The 26,725-nt window shown below is 38.2% G+C and overlaps 1 protein-coding gene across 1 annotated transcript in view; it reads right to left on the reverse strand.

The window, feature by feature from the left end:
• LOC106663273 (zinc finger protein 423 homolog) overlaps positions 1-26,725 on the reverse strand; it is a 150,466-nt gene that overhangs the window by 80,368 nt on the left and 43,373 nt on the right. Inside the window, exon 3 of the mRNA XM_024224808.1 lies at positions 21,510-21,605. Within this exon, the coding sequence (XP_024080576.1) occupies positions 21,510-21,605 (96 nt within the window). The remainder of the gene's footprint in view (positions 1-21,509; positions 21,606-26,725) is intronic.

Here is a 26,725-nt window from a genome sequence, read left to right on the forward strand (position 1 = left end):
TGTTTCGTGCATATGAAAATTTTGTTTGTTAGTTGTCACCTATTTTAAAATTTTCTGTAGAAGAAGCGCTAATAGGACGTATTTCATCTTCAAATGCCGACGTTACTTCCCTAATGAGTTTGGGTTTGTATACCATACTGTGTTTTATTTTCTATTGATTTCTTCTTTCAGAATCGTGTGATTTTATTTAGTTATCTTTTTAAAGCTATATCCCATTCATTTGTTTTTGGAGTTTTGTATGAGTTTTTACTAGTTTACCTTGATATAAACTTCCCATTATATTTAATTGAGAGTTTAATAGTAATTCGGTCACCTCTACAATTAGCTTTTTTTGTTTTGTTCCCATTCTGTGATAGAGGATCTCGTTACCTCGATGCGCCTATAATTTTCTTGCACATCCACTGGCCATATTGATTTTTCATTACTCAAAATTCCTTTCTGCCTTGGCTCCAAAGACATTGTTTATTGCACTGCGACATTGTTTGGTTGTTATTTTTTCTCATCTTTTGAAAGTTTTGGATTCATTCACCGACTTGTTTGGTTCTTTACGAGCTAATGCTTTTCAGGAAAATTATAAGGATTTGTCAGTGGTCATCTCTTTTGAATTATTTTATGGCATAATCATTATTAACACGTATTCCAGCTGGAAAGACCGAGGTCTACTTCCAAAGTCTGTTTGATTGCTCGTAATTTGACATTGCACAGTCGATTTTTGACTCGGTTCCTTCACTGGATTTGGTTGCATCTTTATACCTTCTCATCATTTCTTCTTAAATAAAAATTCTCAGGACTTAAAACGGACATCTTGATTCAACTTTCTGTCATACAAGCAGTATTCTTCATGTAATTTGGTAATTTTCGATTAATTCGATCTGCCTCCCTATTTTGGTCTACCATACACCATATCAATTGCGGGTTTTCGAAAATGCCAATTGAGTAATCATTCATACGTCATTTTTATATAAGAATTCGTTTAGAAATATACAGATATAATAAGCAAAAAATATATCATGTCAACTACGAGTTATGTTATTTTTTGTATCGGTCCTTTCCGATTCGTCACAATCCTGCCGCTGAAGATGGCGAACGTCGGGCCAAAATGGTCGAAAATGACCAAACTACAAGTTCATCAACCCGCAAACCTCCTGAAAAAATCAGTCCTGCTGTCGGTCGGAATAGGCCCGACTTGAAATAAAGTGATTTGTGGTCGAAAATTTATAATTCGATTTAAGGTGTGGTAGAAGTCGTAGCTTACGATCGACATGTGCTAAATAGACGCCATGATAAATTAGAAGACCGTTAGCTTCGCCTTCTCAGAATCGTTAGTTAGAAAGAAAAAGAAAAATGCGGTCTAGTAAAGTTCAAGTAAGGTGGACAAGCCGCTAGGTACGTTTTTTCCTTAAGTCCTCTCTGAGGATACCCGGCGGCACCCGAGTTCACCCATTCCGACTGGGGCCGTGCCCTCGCCAACCGGTAACGCAAGAAATGATTGAGTCCTTTTCATTTCACCGTTTTGACCCAAATGACCTGACAAATACTCTCTCGTAATACCTGGAGGTGTTTTTGTACAATTATTGTCAAATTTAAACTAAATTGTATTGAAGAACAAGTAGAACAAAGGATAACAAAAAATTATCCGTTTAAGCAAGACGATAAATAAAGCAAAACTCTGAATGTGTAAAAATTAACATCAGTAACAACAATCCTTAATCATTAAAACATATTTTACACTCCTGCCTCATCCTACGGCACATTCATCTAGCATACTAAAGCTCAAAACATGCATCCGTCAGCTGGTTCAGAAAGAATAAAACCAGTGAGTTCATCTGTGATGTCTGCGGGGTGATGTACCTGTAATTTACTCGTTACCGATCATCCTTGTCTGCCTAAACTCGCTGTCTTGGTCTGTCGGACGTGTTTTGCCTTCTCGTCATTATCAGTTCTAGGCCCAAGAGTTACTGACATTCAATTTCTGCCTATCCAACCGGCTCACAATGAAGACGGCTGTCTGACAGACCATCACAGCGATAGTGGTCTGCCTATGCCTGCGATAGGCAGACCAGGGTGGCCAAATTAAACCTACCTCCATTAGAAACATCTATACACAGAGAAGGCAGCTCTAGAAACCAATCAATTTGATGGGGTCTAAATAATTCGGCCATACAGCAATAAAAATAAAATAAAAAAAGATTGACTGTGTGACCTCGTTTGCAACAGCCTTCTATTTTAACAGAGTACAAAGAGAAAGAGAATATCAGGATAAAATGACGCAATATGGTATATAGAACCAAAACAGTGAAGAAAGGTCAGGTTTTTGATGAAAACCAAAACTCATCGGTCTTTCAAACTAAGACACACGGTGTTAGAGGCGCCTTCTGGTAGAGGTAACCTCTGGCAAATAAAATCCTCATATGAGCGTAAAGATTCAAACTAGTTGGTGAGAGCATCCAAACTCTCCAAAACTTGAGAAAACAAAGCAGACTAACATATATTGAGAGACTGGGCACAAAGGAATTTTTGTGTAACGTACTAGAAGACAAACTGGCCGAACAATATCAAACATCTATCTTCTAGTGTGTCCACACAAAATAAAAGGGGTAATGGACGAAATTCAGAGGCACCAGACACTTTAACTTTTGGTTAATGAATCCTCGTCAATCATACACATTGGAACAGCTAAAAAGAGTAAATTTCAGGAGAGTGGTAATATGGCTCTATACCGATCACTAGAACCTGAGGAAACACATGCAGAACATGATTCAAAGAAACTGTCGCCACATATTATTTTAGAATGCGAAGCAACCGCTTAATTGAGGACAAAACCGAGGTTGATGATCCAAGAAAAAGTATCGTAGGAATAACAATAATGACCTTACGATTCTTAAAAATGAAACAATTAAACTAAGGTACTAGAAAAATTACACAAAGCCAAAAACTGCAGTTCTTAGGAAACCCCAATCCTCGCTTCCTAGTATCCTCATCTTCCTACCCTAAGGTGATTACATGTCTGGGGTAACTGGGTTATCAAGACGACCTGGGAAAAGAATCGCAGCAATAACAGTCAATGAATTTTATAATTCTTAAAGCGGCATAGAATCAACTTATCCAAGGAATTACGAAAAGTACACAAACCCAAAGTCTGCATTGCTTAGGAAACCCCAAACCCTCGCTTCCTAGTATTCTCCCCATCCTATCTTAGGATAGGGCTAAAGGCACAAAGTCTTCTGCATGTCGACCTGAGAAGATCTATTGTCGTCCCCTAATTTTATGACGCACTGGCTAGCTTCAGGTTGTTAATCAACCTCCATAGCCTTGCCAGCGGCTCTTTACTGTAGGATCTTCCATGCGATTGTTCATCCCCTAGTTACAAGAATCTGCACCTATACACATCTTAACAAAAACATAAAACGTGTTCTGCGGTCTCGTCTTCTTCTTGGCAGTATCTGCACAATGTTTCTCCTGTCTGTACTCCTATCTGGTGCATGTGTCTTCTTAGGCGGCAATACCTGGAGTCGAACCAGAATCCGGAATCTCTGGCCTTCCAGTGACTCTTGTGTAAGCCTGCGGAAGGCCCTTCTATGAATCTTTTTGCGTGACTCATGTCTGGGTTGTTTCAGCAAGTTTTGGTATAATTAAGGATCATTTATAGATGTACTTTGTGGCAAGGTGCACAATAGTGTCCGGGGCCTAGAGAATTCATATTGGCTCCTTATTTGCCAATAAGTCCACTTTCTCATTGCGTCTATGCCCCTAATACCAGGGACCGACTCATGCTGGGGTCAGGACATTGATGTCCCTGACTTCTGCCAAGGATCCCATACAATTCCATACGCTGTTTGCCTTTACCTCGCTTGAGGCTAAGGCCTTAAGTGGGGCATGCTGTCGGAAAAAATTGCCACTTTCTGGAATGTTTTTCTGGCCTTTTTATTTCTCTGGTGCACTGTTAAATTGCTACGATTTCAAACTGAAAAACTCTTTAGAGGTTTAGCCTTTACTCAGTTCAGACTTTGGATTCATTCCGAGGACTCTCCCATGCTTCTATCCGTTTTAGAGCCGTCAGTATACCAGCATTGAACCGAGGACTTATTTTTAACACATTTTCTGATGGAACTGCGTTTTGGTATGCCGCAAAAGGTTCAGGGTCGATATGTGAACTGATTGAAGTTGGCCTATTTAACGGCATGTCCTAGTACCCAAACAAGGGTGGTTTTGTTATTTTCCCCAATGTATGACACGTTAGGGTTCCAAACGCTGTAGACTTTACCACTGCTGAGGTTTCGTTCCGCCTTCCTGTTCATGCAGATGACTATTTTTTTTCTTGAAATTACCGTTATACTACATATTTGTAGAAATAGAAATACTAGTAAATACTAGCCGGGTCAGGGCGGAATATCGAGTACCCTCCGATCCGGATTCTAGACAGAGGATATGCATGTGTGATTGGGTTTGTATGTAGGAGTATGTATTTATTGTATGAGTGAGTGTGAGAATGACTAGTTTTAGGGAACGAAAGGAGCCGAAATGCCCAAAGAAGTCGATGGCGCCCGACTAGAGCCCAATCTCGGAGTCGCTCAGGCACCAAGGTGGGTGACTCCACCTGATCTATCAGGGGGAAGCCAGAAGCCTCCTAGAAGGTCTCGTAATTCTAGAACTAGTAAATACTAATAAATAAACAAGGCAATTACATGTTTCAGATAACTTAGGCTACAGGAACTTATGCTTCTTAAAAAAGAAAGATCTAATGAATAGGAGTAAGGAAATAGAGGCCAAAAGGCTGCGGTGCTTGGAGAATACCAAACCTAATACAATTACTGAAATAGTAAATTGGTTACCATTTAGAAAATGTCTTGAAGTTAAATAATAGTTAATTATTAAATTATTCTCAGTGAATAGCAAAGCCCATAATTCATCATGCTAGGGCCTGTTTTAGGTATGAGATGAAACTCGCCCTCCCACAGAATGCAATAGAGTTTTAGCTTTAAATTTTAAAATCTTCATATTTCCTATGGTAATGATTTTTTGTGTAAGGAGGGGAGAGGAAAATTTCATGGAACGACGGTGAGAATCGAACCTACAACTGCCTGGACACCCGACTACCGCCATCCACCAAACAACAACACACAACATAGGGGCGTTGGTGGCCGCAACCGTTTAGGCGTTGACACGGCGCTCATCACTGTAAGGTAAAGGTCTCCGGTTCGAATCCAGCGGCCCTGCATCCGAACCCGACATACTTACAAATGTTTTTTTTTAAACACCGGCACTCTGAGGGCTCTTGCAAACGCTCGTAAAAAATAATAATAATAATAATAAAATAAAATAATAATAATAATAAAATAATAATAATAATAAAAAATAAATAAAATAAAATGAAAAACAACAAACAGCAGTAACAAACCAGATGCAATGCATTAAAAAAATTCCCTTTGCCAAATTTGAAATATAATTTATTTTTATGTTTGTCTAATCATCAGAATATAAAATGGCGCCGCTTTATTTGAAGGTTTCTTCATTTTTTACATTAGAAATCTTACCAGTGTTTGATCTTCAGGCGCAGGGTGAGGAAGAAAATGTGGGTTTAAACCTGAAATAAAATAAATTGTCCATTACGTTTATCTGGGGAGTATTTTACGTAAAAGGGGATCGAAACTGTTTTACGAGGGTGAGAGGGAGAGACGTTAAATAGGGGATTAATGAGGATAAATTATAATTTGTTTAGAAATCTCGTTGGGAATCGGTCTGGGAGTATCCAGCGATTAACAAGCCTCCAGGATAAGACGTTAGTTAGTAGTGTATTATAAATATTACATTTAACTCTTGTTTCCGAGTTGTCACGGATATGGGTACAGTCGGTGGGTTTTGTAATTGTGTGTGGGTCGTAATGGCACCTTTGTGTACAGTTGTAGGATAGGACACGGGTGCACTAAGCCCACTAGGAGCCGTTGAGTTATCCCGGGCAATATAATAAGAGGCTTGCGGGATCCAGGAAGGGTGTTCAATGACCGCCAAGGGCGCTGTTAGCTTTGTGTAATCCCATTGAATTAGAAGCTTAATGCAAGCTTCGGAAAGAGTTAGGGAGTCAGTTAGACGGATATTACAAAACCAGCCCTGCAGGAATGGCCCTGTTTAAATTAATATTTGATGCCTCGAAAATTATACTTGAGTTTCATTTTCTCCCGTCCATCGGGGTACGCTCCCCGCATTTGGCCGGACTCAACGAGTCGCACCTTCTTACCAATTCTTCATGGTAATTGCTACGAACCGCGGTCACAACTAAAAAAGTTAATAGCGTTTTTTTCATGTTCAAATTTTTCCAACATACTGGAAAAACTTGAAAAATTACACAAACCGTTTCTATAGAGTTGTTTCACATGAAATGTCCAATTTTATTATTTCACAAATTCATAGACGATGAAGTTTCCTGCAGTTACTACAATTTTTTTTATATCGTGTTAAAACGACTACGATGTAAGCTCACTCTGACAAACAAAAGAAAAACATTGCCCTACTGGCCTCCATTTGGGCATACGGACTTGAACTTTACGGGAACTGCAAAGCGCTCGAACCATCGAATCCAATCTGTCCAATCTAAAATCCTCGGAACATTAGTCAATACCCCTTTCTATGTTTCATTAAGGGAATTGGTCAACAGAGGAAAAAATATAACCTTATGCTGTGCAAATGCATCAAAGGTTACCGTTAAAAGGGAATTTTGTGAATATGAATACACAAAAAGCGACTGTTAACGCGCGCGCGCGTGTGTGTGTGTGTATGTGTGTGACCCAATGCTATTTGTCTGAGTGGCAGGAATTTTATAATGGTTCCGCAAGAGGATCATTCTATTGGTCCAGGCCCCGTGCCGTTCCCAATAGTGGAGGATATCTCCCGATTTCTATAACATAATGATAATGACACGGATCAGAAACAGCTTATGGTGTCCTCATAAATATAAAATTGGTTTGAGGGAGTCTGCCAATTGTGATTGAACTGAGGATTTAAGCCACATAATTATGGCATGATGGAATATGAGGCCATGAGGCAAAATCTTTTCAGCGGTATCCAATCCTTGGTTGGAGTGCCAATTTTTTAGAAACGTTAATTACAGGTGGCGGAAGTGACATGTACTGTCTCATTTATTGTTTTATAAGGGCAGGGTAGCATTGAGGTCTGATTGAAAGGTACATACGTAATATCATCGTTAGTTCAGTACAGAGGGGTGATCTACGGGGTCTCTTGTCACCTGCCTCGCTAGTTAATGATTTAAAAAACAAACAAAACAAATACATGGGTAATATAATATCATCACCCCCTCTCAAAAAAATGATTCGTGAACCATCCATACCGACTAAATGTTCCTCTTTTTTCTCATCTAGCCCAATAGTACAGCACGTTCCATACCAAACTATACCATTATCCGAACCCTTTCGTCAAAACCTGTCATCTGTCACGTTATCTAATCCTCACAAGAGAATGAAGCGTTGTCCCCGCGACAGCCTCACTACTTGACATCAGTCATCTAGGATGGAGTCATCTCACTCATCATGTTGATGTAATAACATCCAATCACTGAATGGTTGCTGTTCATGTTTCCATGTTAAAATGTATATACTATATGTTTTACTTGTTGCATCAAACGAATGAAGATGTAAAAACAAGAACAATAAGCAGTACTATTAATAATCTATTTTTTTTATTATATTGATTAGCTCCACAATTCATTTCAACAATCATGTCAGGGGATTTTCGTGATATATTCATTCGAGTTTAAACAGGGGCAGGCCGCAAGAAACCTCACTTTGGGAAGGGTTAAAGAACGGACCATTCGCCGATGGAGAAGTTTTCGGCTTTCCAATTTTGAAAACCGGCCTCGAGTAAGATTTTAATCATTAATTCATGACAAAGTGAAGTTTATTGCGAAAGAAAACCTTTACCAAAACGTTAGAGGACTATAAACAAAAACTGAATGAAAGGTAATTCAGTTTTAAGGAACTTAAAGAAATTGGAAGAGTGAAAGAAAATGAGCTCAATAACCGGCAACAATTGAAGCACCATAAGACATTTTGTTTCTTGATAGGCAAAAACCGAGCCTTTTCTCGAAAAAAATTTAATCAGTGGTTAAAAGTCGAAGGATGGCTAGGACAGAGTTGACCTAGTTCTAGACGGAGGAAAGAGTGACGATAGATTCATCCGTTATCACGCTCTACGAAAGCGCATCTTTACGGGAAATGAGATAAGAAATCTCGTAAGGCAAGCCCGAAATATTTCGATTTCCTCTAAGTCTGTAAGAAGAAGGCTCATTGAAGATAACCTCAAGGCCCGGCACCCGGGTCGTGGACTTCTTCTTACCCCGGCTCGAAAATTGCCGGGCTTCAATTCGCACGGGAACATGTGAATTGGTCTGAAAATGTGGGACTTCTCTTTACAGATGAGGTGGGAGTTGGCCTCAGATCTTCAGATGGACGTAATTTCATATGGAGACGCTCAGGGTTAGAGAAACGTACACCCCATGCGATATGGTTCCTCAGGTGGCAGACCGTGGTGGGTCATTCATTGGTGTCCTGAGGGTATTTCTTTGACCCTTCGATTAGTGGGATCATGACCACCATTACTCTCTGCATGCTAGAAACATAGTAATGGTCGATATCCTTTAAGTCCCAACATTTTGTTCACCCGGGCCAGATGACCAAAATGTTGGGGCTTCAGCGTCCTCTACCGATAATTGGACGTATTCCTTATCCCAAAAGCGTTGCCGAATCTATGTATGACTGAAGCCCTAACATTTTGGTCCTCCGGGCCGGATGACAAAAATGTTGGGCTTCAGCATCCTCGACGATAATGGGAGGTATTCCTTATTCCAAAAGGGTTGCCAGATCTAGTTACGACACTTTGCCGAATCTATGTATAACTATTCGGTCGAGGTCACTGAAGCCCTAACAATTTGGTCCTCCGGGCCGGATGACAAAAATGTTGCGCTTCAGCATCCTCGACGATAGTGGGAGGTATTCCTTATTCCAAAAGGGTTGCCAGATCTAGTTACGACACTTTGCCCAATCTATGTATGACTATTCGGTCGAGGTCACTGAAGCCCTAACAATTTGGTCCTCCGGGCCGGATGACAAAAATGTTGGGCTTCAGCATCCTCGACCCTTCGTTATATCTTAACTATTTCGAAACCATAATTCCAGTTAAGGGTTTAAGCAATATTAAATGGTGTGGTTGATCGAAAATAATCTCCATGAGTGTTTATAATAGGTTCAAATAGAAATTTAGAGAAAACAAGTAACGACTATGTTGACAGTTTTAAATTAAACATGGAAAATAAAATTGTTCATTCTGCTAGTCACTAGAAAGAAGGCTACCTTATCTCATGAGAACGATGTGAATTTTGACGGTAATAAAACCGATTAGAGAAAAAGTGAGAAACGTACAAGGGTCGATTTAATTAGAGAATTAATTAAAAATGCAAATTCTGTGAGGGGTTTCGTGGCAAACGTTGAGAAAACGAGGAAAGGAAGGATGTTTCAAGAGGAAAATCGTCGGTTTTGAGAAAGATCCACAGACTCGAGGTAAGACGAGTGAATAAATTAGTCAAGGAATGGAATTGGTGTCAGCTTCTGGCCGCTGGTCCGCAGATTAACCGCCGGTCCGCCCGTTAGCCCGGCCGACTCATTCCGAGGCATCGTCAGCCAAGAAACTTTTTTTCCGTTGTTTTGAACAATTTTATAGATCTTGATAGGAGATTGTGTTACCTGGAGTACGTGCTCGAAACTGAGGCGTTTTGAAATACCCGGGTGATAAGATCGTTTGGAGTCTGTAGGAAAGCCGAGCTTAGCTGACTTCCTTCAACTTGGATGAATCAGCAAACAGATTCCTTATCTTCTGATTTATGACTCATTTCACTGTTATATCAAAGGGAGAATTGGGGCGCGCGAGATTTTAAATGCTTAAATTCTCTCTTCTTCCAAGCCATTTCTGCTCGTAAAACTTCTGTTTCAGTTTTGTATTTTTTATATCAAAGTAATTTTACCTACTCTCTGATCTACAGCTCTGATTAAAAACATTTTCATTTTACCCTGCATTATGATTTAATTTTTAATTTGTTTTCAACGTAAGCAAAGTAATTTCTGTTATACACGCGGGCTTGGCCCCCGTTGGGTGTAGTTGGATGAGCTTCCGAGCCAATCTTTTGTATTCATAACAGCTGCATTTCTACGCTCGTGGTACAACGTTTTCTTGGATGTGGTCATGCCATATCGTCTTTCTTTTCTATAAATTCTTGTGTTACACAAGAAGCGTTTTTTCTATTCAACATGACCCCCTTGAATACACTTCTGTATCAATGAGCACTCCCTTAGAAACAATCGAACGAACTGCAGAGAAAGCTCAATACTTTACAAGCTCACGTTGCGATTGGTGGACAGTTCTAACAATTTCTGCAACGGTACGTAGGATTCCAGCTAACATCGTCTGAGAATAAGGACCCCAAAAATATCTCTTTGACACGAATTCATCCCATTCCTTAGCAATCAAAAAGTTATCGCTCATCCAATCTGGTTCGTGTGGGATCTAGGAATCAGAGGTCACTATCAACTCACGTATCAAACAAATTCAAGTCATTTACATACTACGTCTTGCTTATTACCGGTGCTCTCTGGTACGTAAGGAACGAAGACCTACACAAGTACTTAGACATTTCTACTGTTGCGGAAGTCAACCAAAGTCCTACACCAAACTTCACATGCACACCGCTCTTAAAACTGTCGTTATTATTCCTCACACCAGCGTCTCTAATTAATAATTGCCACACCAATATGGTTTATAAAATATAGCAAGCGAAAAAGCTTTGTAAACTTCAAATAACTCATTGAATCAAGAAGGAAGGTTGATGTCTATTGGAATGCTGATAGAAAGACTCCAGGTATGAAAAAAATTACATTTGGATTTTTAATTAGATTTACTGGTGTTTAGTTTAATTCCCTCAGCTCTGCACCATTTTTCTATTAAATGAAGAAGATACTGCAGATTACGGTTAGAAATGACGGGGATCGGTGTTTGAATCGCTGCGTCACCAGCATGGTAAGGATAGAAGTGTCAGGGTGCTTAGGTATATCAGATCTATATATCTGGTTAAGGACAGGGGCAAGGACATTACCCTGTGGTACACCGCATCGATAGGATTGTATAAGGAAAGAGCACGGAAATACCGGTAATCGAGGCAGCTAGGCAGGATCAGGTAATAGGTTGATGGGAGGAAGTCCATGAGGAGCGACAGCAAGCTCGGATAAATTGTAAAATCAAGTACCTAAAAGGGGTTGATGGCCTATCCATTGGGTTCAGCCCGTATTACAATGCAATGACTGGAATAATCAATATCATTTAAAAATACAAACCAATTGGAAAGGAAGTCTCACTGTCCATAACGATGCGTTTTTCTCAGAAAATAAGTACCCGAAGTTGTATATTAAATTTATTTTTGGCATCTAGCCTTTTTTTTAAATACGAAATTACATGTATGATATTAAATAATAGAAACAACTTTTTAAGATTTTCGTTGAATAAAATTTGCTTCAGCACCCGATACCCCTGGAAGCGAGGTGTGCGTTTCGTCGGCGTACGGACTCGAACAATGCCCATTTGAAAATCGAGAAGGTCGTGGGTGGCTGATGAAACAAAGAAGGCCGGCAGGAGTTTCGAGACTAAAAACAAGACGAAAGAGCATTGTAGTCCTGGGAAAGCGCTAATCCACGGAAGGGGAGAAACTATTGTTCGGAGCCGCTAAAGGGGAGGTTTATTTGCTCCTTCTCTTCCACGGTTAACATGCTATTAAAGAAAATCAATCCTTTCTTTCTACGAGTCCACCCTCTCGTCTTACACAACTGGAGATATGACAAACCCAGAACGTGAATGGGAGGAAAAATCTCATTCACTCCAATGGAAAACATACACCGGATCTTACCTATAAAAAAGCATACCAAAAGGACAAGAAATATTAATTTCATTCAGGTGCCGGCCCTAGGATCAGATTGGATTTAGGGCCCCTTTCATTTTTTATACGTTCATTGTGCACTGGATTTTTTTAATTGGGGCCGAGTGGAGTCCTTATTCCGGAATGTCCTTCTCCGGTCCATAACAGCCATAGGTACAGTTTAACTATGGAAAACCGCTTTCAGTACATCGTATTTTAACGAATCTTATTATTTACACTCTGTACAGGGTGTTCGGCTACTCGTGTTACAAACTTTGCCAGTAGATTCTAAATTCAAAAAGGAACCGAAAAGTCCTAATCAATTATGGTCCAAATTTCAGCAGTTTCGGAGTTATTCCGCTTTTTCTAATTTTCTAAGATTTCACGACCTTGCTTCAAATCAACAATGATAACTCAAAATCTGAAAGGTTTTGGACCAATCTGTTGATACCATTGAAAAGTAAGTTAAATTTCCAATAAGATGTGATCAACACTAAACTTGTAAACGTTCGTGAAATAAGCGATTTAGTAGCCAGAACTTTGAAGAATAATTGTTTTTTCAAAGTTGAAAAACTTACTGTGGTGATTTTAATCTACTATTTCCAAACCTAGAAACCAGCAAATTTCAGCAAACGTACTCCAATTAATTACCTTTTTATTGGTGCAATTGCTTTTTTAATTATTATTTTCAAAGACGAAGAAATTGATGAAGGAAAGGAAAAAACCGCGGTTGAAGGATTGGTAAGGTGGAAAGATTAATAATAATAAAAAATAAAAAACTTAAGGAAATTTTGAATGAATCGATTAAACATTTTTTAATTTTGATTCGAAATGCTCTCCACCCTCCCCAATGTATTTTCGACGTGCTGCCGTCGCATTAAACCCGCAACACCGGTTCATAAGATGTATATCAGCGTAGTCTTCATTAGAAAAAGTAGCCATAGATATCACCAAGATAACTAAAAACGTTTTCAATCTTAAAACTTTTTTATTCCGGAGAATAATAATACAATAATTCTTTAATCAATGTTGCAGTCGTGTTGGTAAATCAGAAAAACTCTTACACTATTTCGGTTTCGAACCCAAATTTAAAAAAAATTTAATAAATTCTTTCAAAATTAATTTATGTTTTTGTTGTTTTTTAATTTTCCACTTTACCAATCTGTTAGCCACGGTTTTTTCCTTTCCTTCATCAAATTCTTCATCTTTTAAAAAAAGTTATTAAAAAAGAAGTTACACCGCTAAAAAGGATATTAAATTCAGTACGTTTTCTGAAATTTGCTGGTCTCTAGGTTTGGAAATAGTAGTTTAGAATCACCATAGTAAGTTTTTCAACTTTCAAAAAAAATATTTTTCATATTCACTAGTTTTCGTGGTCCGCTTGGCCAATTAATATCTTTCAATTAATTAAGTTTTTAGTCGAGATAAAAAAGCCAGCGTCACGAGCGGGATTCGAACCCACGACCTTCGGCTAGATTCGCCGCTACTCGACCACTTGAGCTATCATGACTTCGATCCACTCGGACACCAACTTTTTCCATTTTTCAATGCGAATCCCCCTCGTGACGCTGACTTTTTTTATCTCAACTAAAAACCTTAATTAATTGAAAAATATTTTTCAAACATTTACTAAAACGTTTATTTTACGGACGTTTACAAGTTTAATATTGACCACATCTCATTGGAAATTTAACATAGTTTTCAATGGTATCAACGGATTTGTCCAAAACCTTTCATATTTGGAGTTATCATTGTTTATTTGAAGCAAGGTCGTGAAATCTTAAAAAATCAGAAAAAGCGGAATAACTCCGAAACTGCTAAGATGCGGACCATAGTTAATTACGACTTTTCGGTTTAATTTTGAATGTAGAATCTACTGGCACGAGTAGCCGAACACCCTGTATTTCGAATTTCAAAGTAAATAAATTTGTCGTTAGTTCAGTGTAGAGAGTCGGTCCAAGTATTGGAAGGATGAACACAACATTTTTCATTTTATTCCCAGTTAATATTTCGCAGTGGAGTATCGTCCTATTAATTTTTCTTACTATCAAACCGATCCGGTTACACAAACTGACTCGTATACATAAATATATCAATCCCATAACTATACATCCTACTTTTAAGAGCAATTCTGCATGAGACGAACCCGAAGGTGTCATTGATTGTAAATATTTAATGTGATAGTGAAAATTTACGTTTTCGTTGTCGGCGTTGCTGTTGTTAACAACTACTGACTCAGCATGATCTATGGAAACACTCTTAACAATTTCCCCTGGTAGTCGTTCACAATAAGATTTTTCACTTCATCATTTCTACCTGCTAATATAGCTCTATTACTCATTTGTTCCTCAGATAAATCTAATCGATCAAATCTTCAATTAAATTTTCGCATATTTCCTGGGGCTTTTTCAAGTCTTATTGATGGTATTATCTTTGATATCTGACCAATCTGACAATCAATTCAAAAAATCCATAAATGTCCCATCAATAGTGGCTAATACAGTTTGGGGAATCATCGGCGCTTCATTCCATATTAAAATGTCTGTTCCTTGGGAGTGCCCGTTTGATTTTGCGTGACCAGATAGTGGTCACACGCGGTCTTCAACTAAATTTAACACTAGCCCGAATATTTTATGTCCTGTCCGTCCATATGGGAGAAAACCAACTCTGTCCAAGCAATGGTTACAACTTTTTTGCCCAAATGTATCAGCCATTTGTATAAAAATTCCCTACCGCTACCTCCAGGTCCGTCAACAAAGAACATATTTGGAGAGCAACTCATTTCTCCAGTTCTCTAGGCTAATTTAATTGTATCGAAAACTTTCGACTGATATGAATTCATTTTTGCGTGCATTTGTTCATAAATGACTTTATGATCATAACTCTGTAGATGTTCGTCAACTACAATTTCTTTCAAGATTTTCCAGTAATCAAGCGTTTCAGGAAGGCTGTGTTGTTTCATGGTCATTCCTTCGTCTTCAATTCTCGAATGAAGAACAATGCAGTAGCTCCAGCATAAAGTTCGCTTAAGCGGTTTGGTCTTTATTGTTGTTGTCGTTCCCAACCCTTCGGTGCATCTACTTCTCCACTCATAATAATTAAACAAAGAAATGCCTCGATCTGCTTGGAATCATTAGTGAAGCAGCATTTCGAACGTATAATTTTCCTATTCCCACAATCCCGCAGCTCTCGCTGTCTCCTGAGATCTTATGATAAAAAAACTCCCGTCACTTCGGGAATTGTAATCTGTTGTTAGTAATTTTTAAAATTCGATTGGTCTAAATAGCTGTTTAATACTACTTAAAAAACTCAGTCCTCGCGGAAATTCTTTCATAATTTTAATCCGAATAAAAAACATAAGCTATCCGGATTAAAATAAGCACTGAGAGCAACTTTTACATATATTTACAAATGTGAGGTGTTCGGTGGCCGTTAGTTAATGATTATTTGGATATCGTGAGATGCGGTCTAGTGTGACGTAGATTTTTGGAAATTATTTTCTTTATCGCGCCAATGTTTCGATCTTTATTGAGATCATCTTCAGTGCCTGGGATTTATAAACATTGTTTAAAATGTGTGGCGATTAGTGACCGTTAATGGGATAATTATTCAGAAATCGTGAGATGAGGTCTGGTGTGATGTACGTAGGGCACTCTCAACACGACACTCAAGAATGGCACAATTACACAGAAGACAAACACTTTGAGCCCTGAAGATGATCTCAATAAAGATCGAAACGTTGGCACGATAAAGAAAATTTTTTTCTGAAACCTACATCACACCAGACCGCATCTCACGATTTCTGAATAATTGTTTAAAATTTACAAATACACGTAGGATGTGAAAAAAAATGAATTTATACAATGCTAGTCATTACACAATATTTTAGTCAAATCAATTTTTTTTCACACCCTACATGTATTTGTAAAATTTAAAAAATGTTTATAAATCCCAGGCCCTGAAGATGATCTCAATAAAGATAAAAACGTTGCACGATAAAGAAAATGTTTCTCTAAAACCTACGTCACACCAGACCGCCTCTCACGATCTCCAAGTAGCATTCACAAATTTCAAATTAGGTTTATTTTGAAGAAAAATGTTCCTTTGTTCCAAAGGTTTCTTAAAGTTTAAACTGAGAAAATTGCGAGAGAAATGAAAAATTCCCCTATACTTTTTCTCTTTCTACACCATTAAAATCGTATGGGTCCTTCTCTCTATAACATTTTAGACAACCCTTTTTCAATATTATAGAGTCAAGATTTATCAATTTGACCTAATAATGCCTTTTTACAGGCTATCCAGTCGATTTTCAGCTAAGTGATATACTTATATTGGAAAGCGTTAAACAGTGCTTACTTAGTTAATCGTCAACACACTTCCTATTTTTGTGAAATGGAATTTAATAAAACAATAAATTTAAAGCTCTTTTGACGCGGGGACGAAATTTATTGTTTGGAAGCTCCCCTGGGGGCGGGAGATCCATTTCGTTCGTCCGAATTTTTTCCATTTTATTGAGGCCAGGAAGGATAGGGGATGGGGCCGGGAAGGACAAACCGTAATTAGGTCTATTGGTACAAAAAGCATCAAAGTACCAAGTTTTAATTCGGTTTATTATCCATGTGGGGATTGAGCGGGGGCGCCTTGAGGGAAGGCCAATAAAAAGGAGTGAAATGGGCCTCCGAACACCCATAACGGCATGCACTCCAGCTACTTAATGTCCAGGCCCGTTGCAATTACAGCTTTGTTTTTCTCTCTGAGCGCCTTCCGCCCCCATACAAATCAGGGTCCGACTACACAGACACAGACACAGGGAGAGAATAGCCCCTTGACTCGATTCTAACAGAACTGACTTCACGTCCTCCCTCGTTTTTTATTGAACCGCTCGAAATAACGAAATTGATATATATTTTTTTAGCACACGATTAGATTGTGGATAGCAATAAAGTATGAACGAGAGAAAAGAGGAACCAGGAGAAAGTTATTTTATACATGCTCCACTAGATTAATACATGTAATCTTTCATCAATGATTTACTCTCGCCTCGATTCTCTGCTATATTCATGTTAATATCCTTTTTTATTACTACTGTTTCCCTCGCTGTGAAGGATGGTAAATATGTAAAATTTTCTATACAAAGAATGCTAGAGACATATTATACAATAAAACGAAATCGTTGAACACAGATTGATCCCAGATCTCATGTACAACGACACAACACCCGGCGCGAAATCTGTGGCACCGCCACAGCGCCACGTGTCGCGTCTCCATATGCGTCGCTTTACTCGATGCCTAGGATTAGAGGAGATAATGCGAGTTATAAAGAGTAAAACTAACTAATAAATTGTTAATAAGAATTTCTGTCAATCAATTATTCTTTCTATGTAAGGTCTTGGTTGCGATAGAAAAGTTAATGTCACTAACCGGTTTCGAACCCACGACCTTCGGCTAAATACCTTATATAGAAAGAATAATTAATTCAAAGAAATTCCTATTAACAATTTATTAGTTAGTTTTACTCTTTATAACGCGTATTATCTCCTCTAGTCCTAGGCATCGAGTAAAGCGACGCATATTGAGACGCGACTTGTGGCGCTTTGGCAGTGCCACAGATTTCGCGCCGTGTGTTCTGTCGTGTTGTATTTGAGGTCTCGGATCAATCTGTTTTCAACGATTTCGTTGGAGATGAAGAGTTTCTGTCCGAGAGGATCGAAGTCACGATAGCTCAAGTGGTAGAGCAGCGGCGTATTTAGCCGAAGTCGTGGGTTCGAATCCCGCTCGTGACACTGACTTTTTATCTCAACCAAGACCGTACATAGAAAGGATAATTAATTGAAAGAAGTAACTAGGCCAATTAACCACTAAAACGTAAATGGATTAATAGGAATGTTATTTATTACAAGACCTCTTCTAGCATGGGAAATGTGTTTGAGCGATAAACCTGAAAGAGGATTCAAGAGACTTCTAGGATTCAGTTGTAAAATAGAAATAGTGGACATTTGTAGAATAACAAGCATGTAATCCAACATTAAATTTATGACTTCATAAAATCTTCTTCCATCGTTTCTATTATAATAGACGTAGAGAATTTCCCGTAGAGGAGACTATTTCCCCGAGAATCTTGGTGACTTCAGCGAGTAGCATGGTGAAAGGTTCCCCCGGATATAAGAGAAATGGAAAGGAGATATCAGGGAAACTGGAATTCGAGCATGATGGCAGATTACTGTTGAATGCTGAAGCGAGACTGCAAGGATGATGGGTCAACACGGAAAACCAAGAAATGAACTTACTACTTTACACACTTTATACATGACTGTAAAAATGTATTTAGTTTTCTTGCATAGTAATATAAAGTTTATAAAGTGTTTCATCTCTCAATAAATTAATCTAAATTATGGGTTCTCGTTGATTCCGGTAATAAAATTTGCCATTATATCGAATTCGATTTGTGAAAAATCCTGACGTGGTAGAAAAAACTGAAGTCATATTGAGAATCAGCACTGAAAACCTTTCAGAAACACCTGATATGATGAAATCATCGCTCAAAAAAAGTTTCATTTGCGTATTGGTGTTATGTCATGACATACTGAAAGGGGAGACTACCGATGTGGAACCACAGATTTTAATGTAACATTTTTGGTGATACTTTCTTCTTTTTAGAGTGCAGTTTTCTTCCAAAGGTCGGCGATCATCATGGCACTTTTAATCCATTGTTAAAAGAAATCAATCGTAAACTCTCAACATATAACCCCGGGCATCACTTTGGTTTTCGCAACTTGAACGATCCCATCGTGGGGCAGGCATTTCCTCTCTTGAGTAGGAGCAGATCTGGAACCTGTCTTGACGTAAGCCAAGATCGAGTTTGGCACCTGGGTTTGCAGTTCATGCTCAAGGGCATCCTTCCCTTTACCTACTCATATTTCACAGTCTCACTGCTTGTTTTTTCCGAGTCATTGAAGACAATTCTCTTTCAGAATATTTCCCATCCCACATTTGCATACGTTACAATTCTCTCTAGTAACTGCGATCATGTTCCACTCAAAATCTTCAACACCTCACAGCTCTTGGTGTGAAAAGAAAAGAATAAAACCTCGGATTGTATATCGACAAACGCTTGACGTGGAATCCTCACACACGACTGAAATGTCTAGAAGTTATGACACGATTCAGGATTATTACACAATTTCTTGACAAACGTTCTGACTTACATGGCCAAAAGGCTACTTTACAACACCATAGTTTAGCCGATCAGGACTTACGGACTGGAAGTGTGTGGTTCAGCCAAACGTTCCAACATCCGCCTCATTCGTACTGCCTAATCCTATGAAAAATCCTTGATGCTCCATTTTATGTACCAAACGAAACTACTTATACAGTCTTAACCATTCATGCCCAACGTTGCACCAGGCAAAAATATCATATTTCGCAAATTTGCTAAAACTAAGCGAATCCCGTGAGTGGGCTGGTGTAGTTTTTTCCTTCAATGATTCATTCCGTGTAATAGCAACACTGATTTGTTTTTTTTTTGTTTTTTTTTGGCGCCAACTAAAATTTCCATCTTGAAATCATCTATCTCCAGCTGGTTCTTAAATCCACTACTGCGTCCTGTATCGATTATTAATATAATAAGTAGCGACAAAACGTTTTATGTCAAGTTTTCAATTTAACTTATTTTGTCCAAAGTTGCTTCAGAGCAATCCATCTTGTGAAATTTTATTTAAGGTTAGGTTAATCTCGCATGTTCAGGGCGCAGTGTTGGACCGTCTATTGACAACACTGATTTATTTGGCGCCAATCAGTAAACTTACTGGATTCCCAGCTGACATTTTAACAAAATGGCTAAAATTCGTCTTGCTCTAAGACAACATTCGGCCATAAAGGGTTAAATATTACATTCGTCCAAACCACCAATATTCCATTTCACAAACCCCTCCCAACCACCGAAAATTAGTACATCCAAAAACTCGCAACCCGACAAATTCCCTCGAACAATCCTCGCCGGCTGAAGAGACTATGGCTTCGAGATCTTCTACTAAGTGATAGTGACAGTGTTATTGACACAAGCATCAATTAAACAGACAACATTTTACCGTCATTGGCGAACTACCAATGGGTAATATATAATAAATATATTTCCTATCTCATTGTTACATATTACCGAATTGAAGGTAGGTAGTTCAAGTTTCGGAGTCAAGAGATTCTTCTCCCTCCTACGTGACGTTTTCGATCTATATTCTTCAACAAGAGCGTCTTTCAAGCTGTTCAACACTTGTTGGATGCAACGACGCCTATCTCTTTATCATGTCTTATAACTGTTCTATGGGGTTCATGTCAGGAGAAAGTGCTGGCCAATTCATTATGGTAATCTCTACATCTTTCAAGTAATGAGTAGAATCGAACTACATGCGGTCTAGCATTATGATGCATTAACACGAAGTTGTCTCCAATAAAAGGAGCGTATGGGACAACAGTTTCCAGAAGAACTTCCTCAATGTACTTTAGTGCAGTCAATGATCCATTCCGTATGATAACCAGTTCGGTATGAGCATGGATGTCGATTCCATAATTGACTGTCTTTGAACAATTAAACACAAACCACAGCGGCATTCATCTGTGAAAAGAACAGCCCCCGCTGTTCAAGTGTCGAAGCGAGATGCTGATTTGTTAAAAGTCTTTTTTCTAGATATCTCTCACAAGTAGAAGAGAACTTGATGTGGGGTGTCTAGAGACTACGCTATTCTCAAGAACCCTTCTGATGTCTGTTTTAAAGCTTACATTACGGACAGATTGGGAGTTTACTACCTATTAAGGAAGCCGTTAAATGACGGTTCCGTAGTGCGGTTAGAGCAATAAAACGTCGCTAGTTGTCGTACATCGCCGTCGACCACTACCTTCTCTTCGATCCGGTAGCCCTAAACCGTTGTAGACCATCGTGGAAGGTACAGCGCTGCACCCCCCCCCCCACCGGGACCTGGGCTACCCAGGCGAGATCTCGACTTCAAACCATGCTTTTAAGGAAAATAAATATTCATTAATCATAATTAATTTTGTTTCTGGCTAATAAAATATTTTAACCTACTCTGAAAAAACACGAAACGAATAACTCAAACCAAGCTTGTTGTGGCATTGGGCGTTAATTAATTATTTACTGTTGTTTTCTTCTTCCTTTTTCTATTTGCCTAATTTAAGAATTGCAAATAGAATTTATTGAACTCAGTTTTTATTGAACTTCACAGCGCTTTTTACATTCTTTACTTTACGTTTGAAAGGTCTTTTCGAACTCGCAGGAGCTCTCCCTCAGCTAATGATTTTATGTATCCTTTCTCAAAGAAGAAAATCCCTTTATTGTTAATACGTTTGGTGCGATTTATTTTCTTTAGCCCTATCATTATTCGTCCAGAAGAAACTGAACTGGAACGGGCAATTTTTAACAACACACCTCTGAAGGAGCGAGAAGAGTTTATTTTTCCCGCCTTAGCAGTTTGTAAAACGTTAAAGGTTTTATTTACATGCTGAGTCGAGACACAAAGCTCAAATTTTCACTGACCTGAATCGCTGTCCTCGGAATTGTGAAGGGATGAGATGGGCGAAGAGCTGGCTGGAGACATGGCCGACTCTGCTTCCACAGGAAGCTCATCCTTGTCTGGAAAAAAGAAAATATAAACGGTTAGTAGCAGTACTTACAACAGTGTAAAACGACCCACGGGCGAATACGTGGTCATAATTTCTAACAAACACGACCTCTTCATAAAACAACAGCAAGTTTAAATCTAGTTTAAAGCGTGTGAATCCATTTTCATTTTAAACTGAATTCTTACGGCATTTTCTACCAAAATTGACTATTACATGTATAACAGAATTATTAAGCACGTACACTCGCATTTATCAACCGAAAATATTGTGGATTTCTCCTTGTAGTCTGGACTTTTCCGATAATCCTTGACCGCCCATTTGTTTTTATTGTTACAAATGTTGTGAAAGATTTTGGATGAATGGTTGACCAAGGCCCTACTGATATCACCGCTGTGTCATCTGCAAACGTTGCAATTTTAACTCCACCTATTTTCCGAAAATCACTGGTGTATAACAAGTACTGAACCTAATATGCTACCTTGTGGCACTCCTGCATTTATTGTTATTATTGGATGTTCCCAATATCGATCTTCTTGTTTAAGTATAAAACGTCTGTCAGGTAGGAATTGATAATATCTACATACTACTTTGGTAGCATCCCCTTTAGCTTACTTATGTGTCCTTCATGCCAAAACTTGTCAGAAGCATGTAAGACGTCAAGGAATAAAACAGAACAAATTTGTTTTCCGTCGTGTGATTTTTCTATTACGTCCGTTACTCGGTGAATTTGGTCTTGGCTGAATGTTCGAAATCCAAATTGGTGGTCAGGGATGATTTTCTTTTGTTCTAAAATGGGTTTTATTCTTTTTAGTAATAACTTTTCGAAAAGCTTAGAGACTGTAGGTAATAGCGATATTGGTCTCTATGATTTTACCACGTTCGCCGGTATCCCCGGTTTTTGTATCATAATGACTTCTGCGAATTTCCAGATGCTGGAACATATTTCAGTCTGATTGCAAGCGTTAAATAGGTACGTTAGTTTAGCTAACCTCTTTTTCGCATTTTTTATATTTCTTCAGTGATAAGATCATTCCTGGAATCTTTTTAGAAGAAAAGTTGTTAATTTATTGTACTATTTCTTTAGGTAGCTTTATATTTTCTCCTTGTGTAGTCGTTGTTACGTAAAGTAAGCTGCCATTGATATATAGGTTGGTTTGAAATTTTCGGTAAGGTCACTGGCAAAACATTCGGCGTTTGCTCTGCTGTCTCTCGACCATATACCGTCCTATTTCCGTGGCAATTTATCATGATCATCATCCCGAAGGCCTCTAGGAGGAGCATCACAAGTTTTCTTGTAATTTTACTATCCTAAGCATGGTTACCACCCTGTGATTGATTTGCGATGGTTACTAAGTTTTACTTAAAAGTCTGCTTGACATGCTCCATTCATTAATAGGTGTCATTGCACATCTGTAGACGACACCTGTTAACTGTCCGGCATAGACACTTGATCTGCTACGTGATACTTGAGGTTTAGATCATTTTGTTCCGCTTATTCTCGATTTTTTTTTAATTTCAGAAGTGCTTCGGCTTTTCGTCATCTTCAGTGCTGAATCTGTGACAATTTAACGACTAAACTGCAGGTTCATCACCCCCACCGACCTAAAGGAGGAACATCACAACTTTTCTTGTAGTTCGTCTGTCAGAAAAGGTTAACTCAACACAAGCTTGTAATTTGCAATTGATTTTTCATTTGGCTAAAAGACTACCTGACATCCCTTATTAAGTTATTGCAGATCTACAGACGATAGCTGCGAACTGTTCAGCCTAGACAATAGGTGAAAGCAGATATTTTTAATTTATACATGCTGAGTGGTTCGAAATGATTATTACGCAATAAGGAAAGAGTCAAATTACTTCAGGAGACGTTGAATTTCTTCTGGACTGTCATTTCGAGAAGGCCCTTTCGTCCTCCATGGTCAGTTTTAAATGAGAACGAAACTGAGAGTCTATTCTCAAAAACCGCAAAAAACCCTTTGCCGGAAATGAAAAATCCAGTTGGGAGGTTGTCTCTGAAGACTAATATGTTATTATAGGTGGGCCGTGGGAGATGTAAGGAGATGGAGAGAGCGTCATATCAGTATGTCTCGTGGAGACCATTACAATCAAACTGCACCCTGGGGGAGGCTGGCATCCTTCACCCTCTACCACCAAAACACAATTTTATAGTTGCCACCAGTTCATGACCTCCAGGAAAATTATAGCTCTTATTGCAAAGGTCATATTTTTTTGTAACATCGGCCCCTATATTCCCTAAGCATCTGTGAATATCTATGAATTTAGATTGGTGTGTTATAAGCAATCACGTAATTGGACGATTGTATATTATTCTATTATACGTTATTATACAATAATTCGATTTATCTCTCTTGTTTGAAGGAAAGTTTATTTAGTCATTATTGTTTACACACCCTTAGTTACATAGGGGTTATTTAAGGTCTTACTTCAGTTTCGTACGAGATCTTCGTCTTTTTACTAGTTTTTTACAATTTAAAATGGAGGAAAAAATAGTGCATTTTCGTCATTCTTCTTGAAAGCAGCGGGTCACACTTCTTGAAAAATTTGTGGTGATGACGCTTTCGTTACAAGCACCTCCGCAAGTTGTTCGGTTCAGAACCGTAAATTTTGACTTAGAAGACGCAAACAGCTATAAATTCAAGCTTTTGTCAAATAACACGAAACATCGCAGAAAATCTTAACTTATCTCATACAAGAGGTTGAACGTATCTGATAGCAGGATATATTTGTCGGATCGACGGGTTCATTACACGCTCACTGAGAAGCACACCTCCATCTGTGATTTGACCCTAAAATGAAATGTAAATCTATTTTTAAAAAGATTCATACTTGGTAATGAAAAGTGACTTTACAGCTATGTTCAGAGATGAAAATCCTTGGGGGAAACGCAGCGACCCACCGTTCACAACCCCAAAAGCTAGATCCATAGAAGGTCGTGCATATGGTGGTATCGAATGGGAATGCTTGATTATGAGGTTCTTCCTCCCATCCAAACAGCTGATGATGTTGAATATAGATACTAGAAAGTGGGTTTGTGTTTCCTAAGCATTGCAGCCTTCTGGACTATAGTACCTTCCCAGTTCTTTATTTCGCGAAATCGACTTGATCTTTAAGAAGTACTAGCACATTGTCTGTGGTTGCTACAATTCCTTCCCCTGGGTTTTCTTAGTATCCCAGAGACATTGAGCGCTTGCTTCACATTCAAAGATGATATGGGTTACTGTATGGGTTACTGTTTCTTCCTTCTCATTGCATAACCTACAAATGGAGTCATTATTGAATGTATTGTGTAGATGTTTTCTCAGATGCCAGTGAGCGGTATTCTTATCACTCCTATGAATTTAGATCTCTTTAACTCTTGCAGTGAGTTTGCCAATGTACGTTAGGTTTGTTTTAGTATAAGCGACTAACACTTCTAGAGTGTATACACACCTCCTTTTGTCATTTTTGGATCCATTCTGTGGTGGAGGGATCTACATTTGTTTTTGTTATCCCAAGAATAGGTACAGGGCTTATATATGGTCTCGCAAATCCTCCTCTGGTCAGTGTGTCTGCTTTTTCGTTACCCATCCTAAAACATAATTTAAACCCGTTTTTAACTTTATGGATAACTGAGAATGAAAAGTGACTACAGCGATGTTCAAAGTTGAAAATCCTTGAGAAAACCCAGCGCCCCACCGTTATCAACTTCAAAAGCCGGATTTCATCCCAAAAAGGTTGTGCATTTAATTGATTATAAAGTTCTTCCTTCCAACCAAGGCGTTAATTCTAGTGTATACTGCACACAATCGGAGCGATTGAAGTCAACAATTTACCAAAAAAGCATTGGCAAATCGCAAGGGGATAGTTTCCATAAGGATCTCTGCAGACGCGCCAGAAGTAGTTAAAGCTTGACTGGGATGTCATACCCCATCTACATTATTCGCCTGGGATTGCCCCTTAAGATTTTCACTTATTCCAGGTTCTATTAATAGAAAAAAAAGCTTCACTTTGAAGCTGCAGAAAACACACAGAATTCATCGCTCAAAAACTTGAGAAGTTCTGGGAGGACTTTTAATTTACCATTAAAAACATTACGGACGTAATTTACAGCCGGTATGATTTCCTGCGTTGTACTACTACTTTATATTCAATGGTTATTATAAAGAAGAAGGTATAAAAATAATAAGCACCATTGTATGAAACGATATTAGATACATAAAAATTACTAATACCAAAAGGCGCTTCGTATTAAGTAAGTCTATTTTTTAAGCAATTCATATTCGTTTTATGCACCCTTATAATAAATAAGTTTACAATTAAAACGAATAGTAAAATAAAATACATGTTCCACTATACGGCATGGTAATAAACGGTCTGCCCTTAAGCACCCTTTGAGACACTTAAATACTAATTAAACCCCTCGATTAGCCTAAATTCAAAACTCCTCTGAATTTCATCCAATTTTGATGATTTTACAAGTATTGGTAAGATGAATCATTTTACGTTTTATTATGTAAACAATCCTTCCATTTATGTCATTATAAGTGAGAAAAACAAGGTTATTTCCGATTTTTTCTCCTCAACCGTCTTTGCATAAGAAATTTAAAATCATAATTAATAATAAATTAAATAAAATAAGTATGTACAGGAAAAAGACGTCAATCCTTCACAAGGTTACTCTACATGCCAAATTGGACTAAGAAGTCCCGATAATCAATTGTATTTGAGATAAGAATGTAGAATAAAATCTTACTCCTACTGTAAATTTGATTACAAATGAAAAGAGCATTGGAAAAACCTAATAAAAAAAGCACATATAGGAAAAATTCAACGTAAAAAAACCACTTAAGAAGAGACAATAAACATAGTGAACAACCAATGCAAAAAATATAGGCAAAATATCTACATTAAACACAGACAAAACAATAAGAAGAACAACACCGAAGTTGTAAAACCCAACTTTAACTTAACAAAAAAGCACAAAAAAAGAAAAATTCAACGTAATTTTGCTGTTTTGTTAAATGTTTACGTTGAAATTTTTGTGCTTTTTTATTTTTCACAGCTTCTGAATTGTTGTTCTTTTTTTTCTTTTTTTTTTTTGTGAGTTGTTAAGTTAAAGTTGGGAAATAA

This window comes from Cimex lectularius, unplaced genomic scaffold (genome assembly GCF_000648675.2).
Source record: "Cimex lectularius strain Harlan isolate CLEC.00 unplaced genomic scaffold, Clec_2.1 scaffold78, whole genome shotgun sequence".
Classification (NCBI taxonomy): Eukaryota; Metazoa; Arthropoda; class Insecta; order Hemiptera; family Cimicidae; genus Cimex; species Cimex lectularius.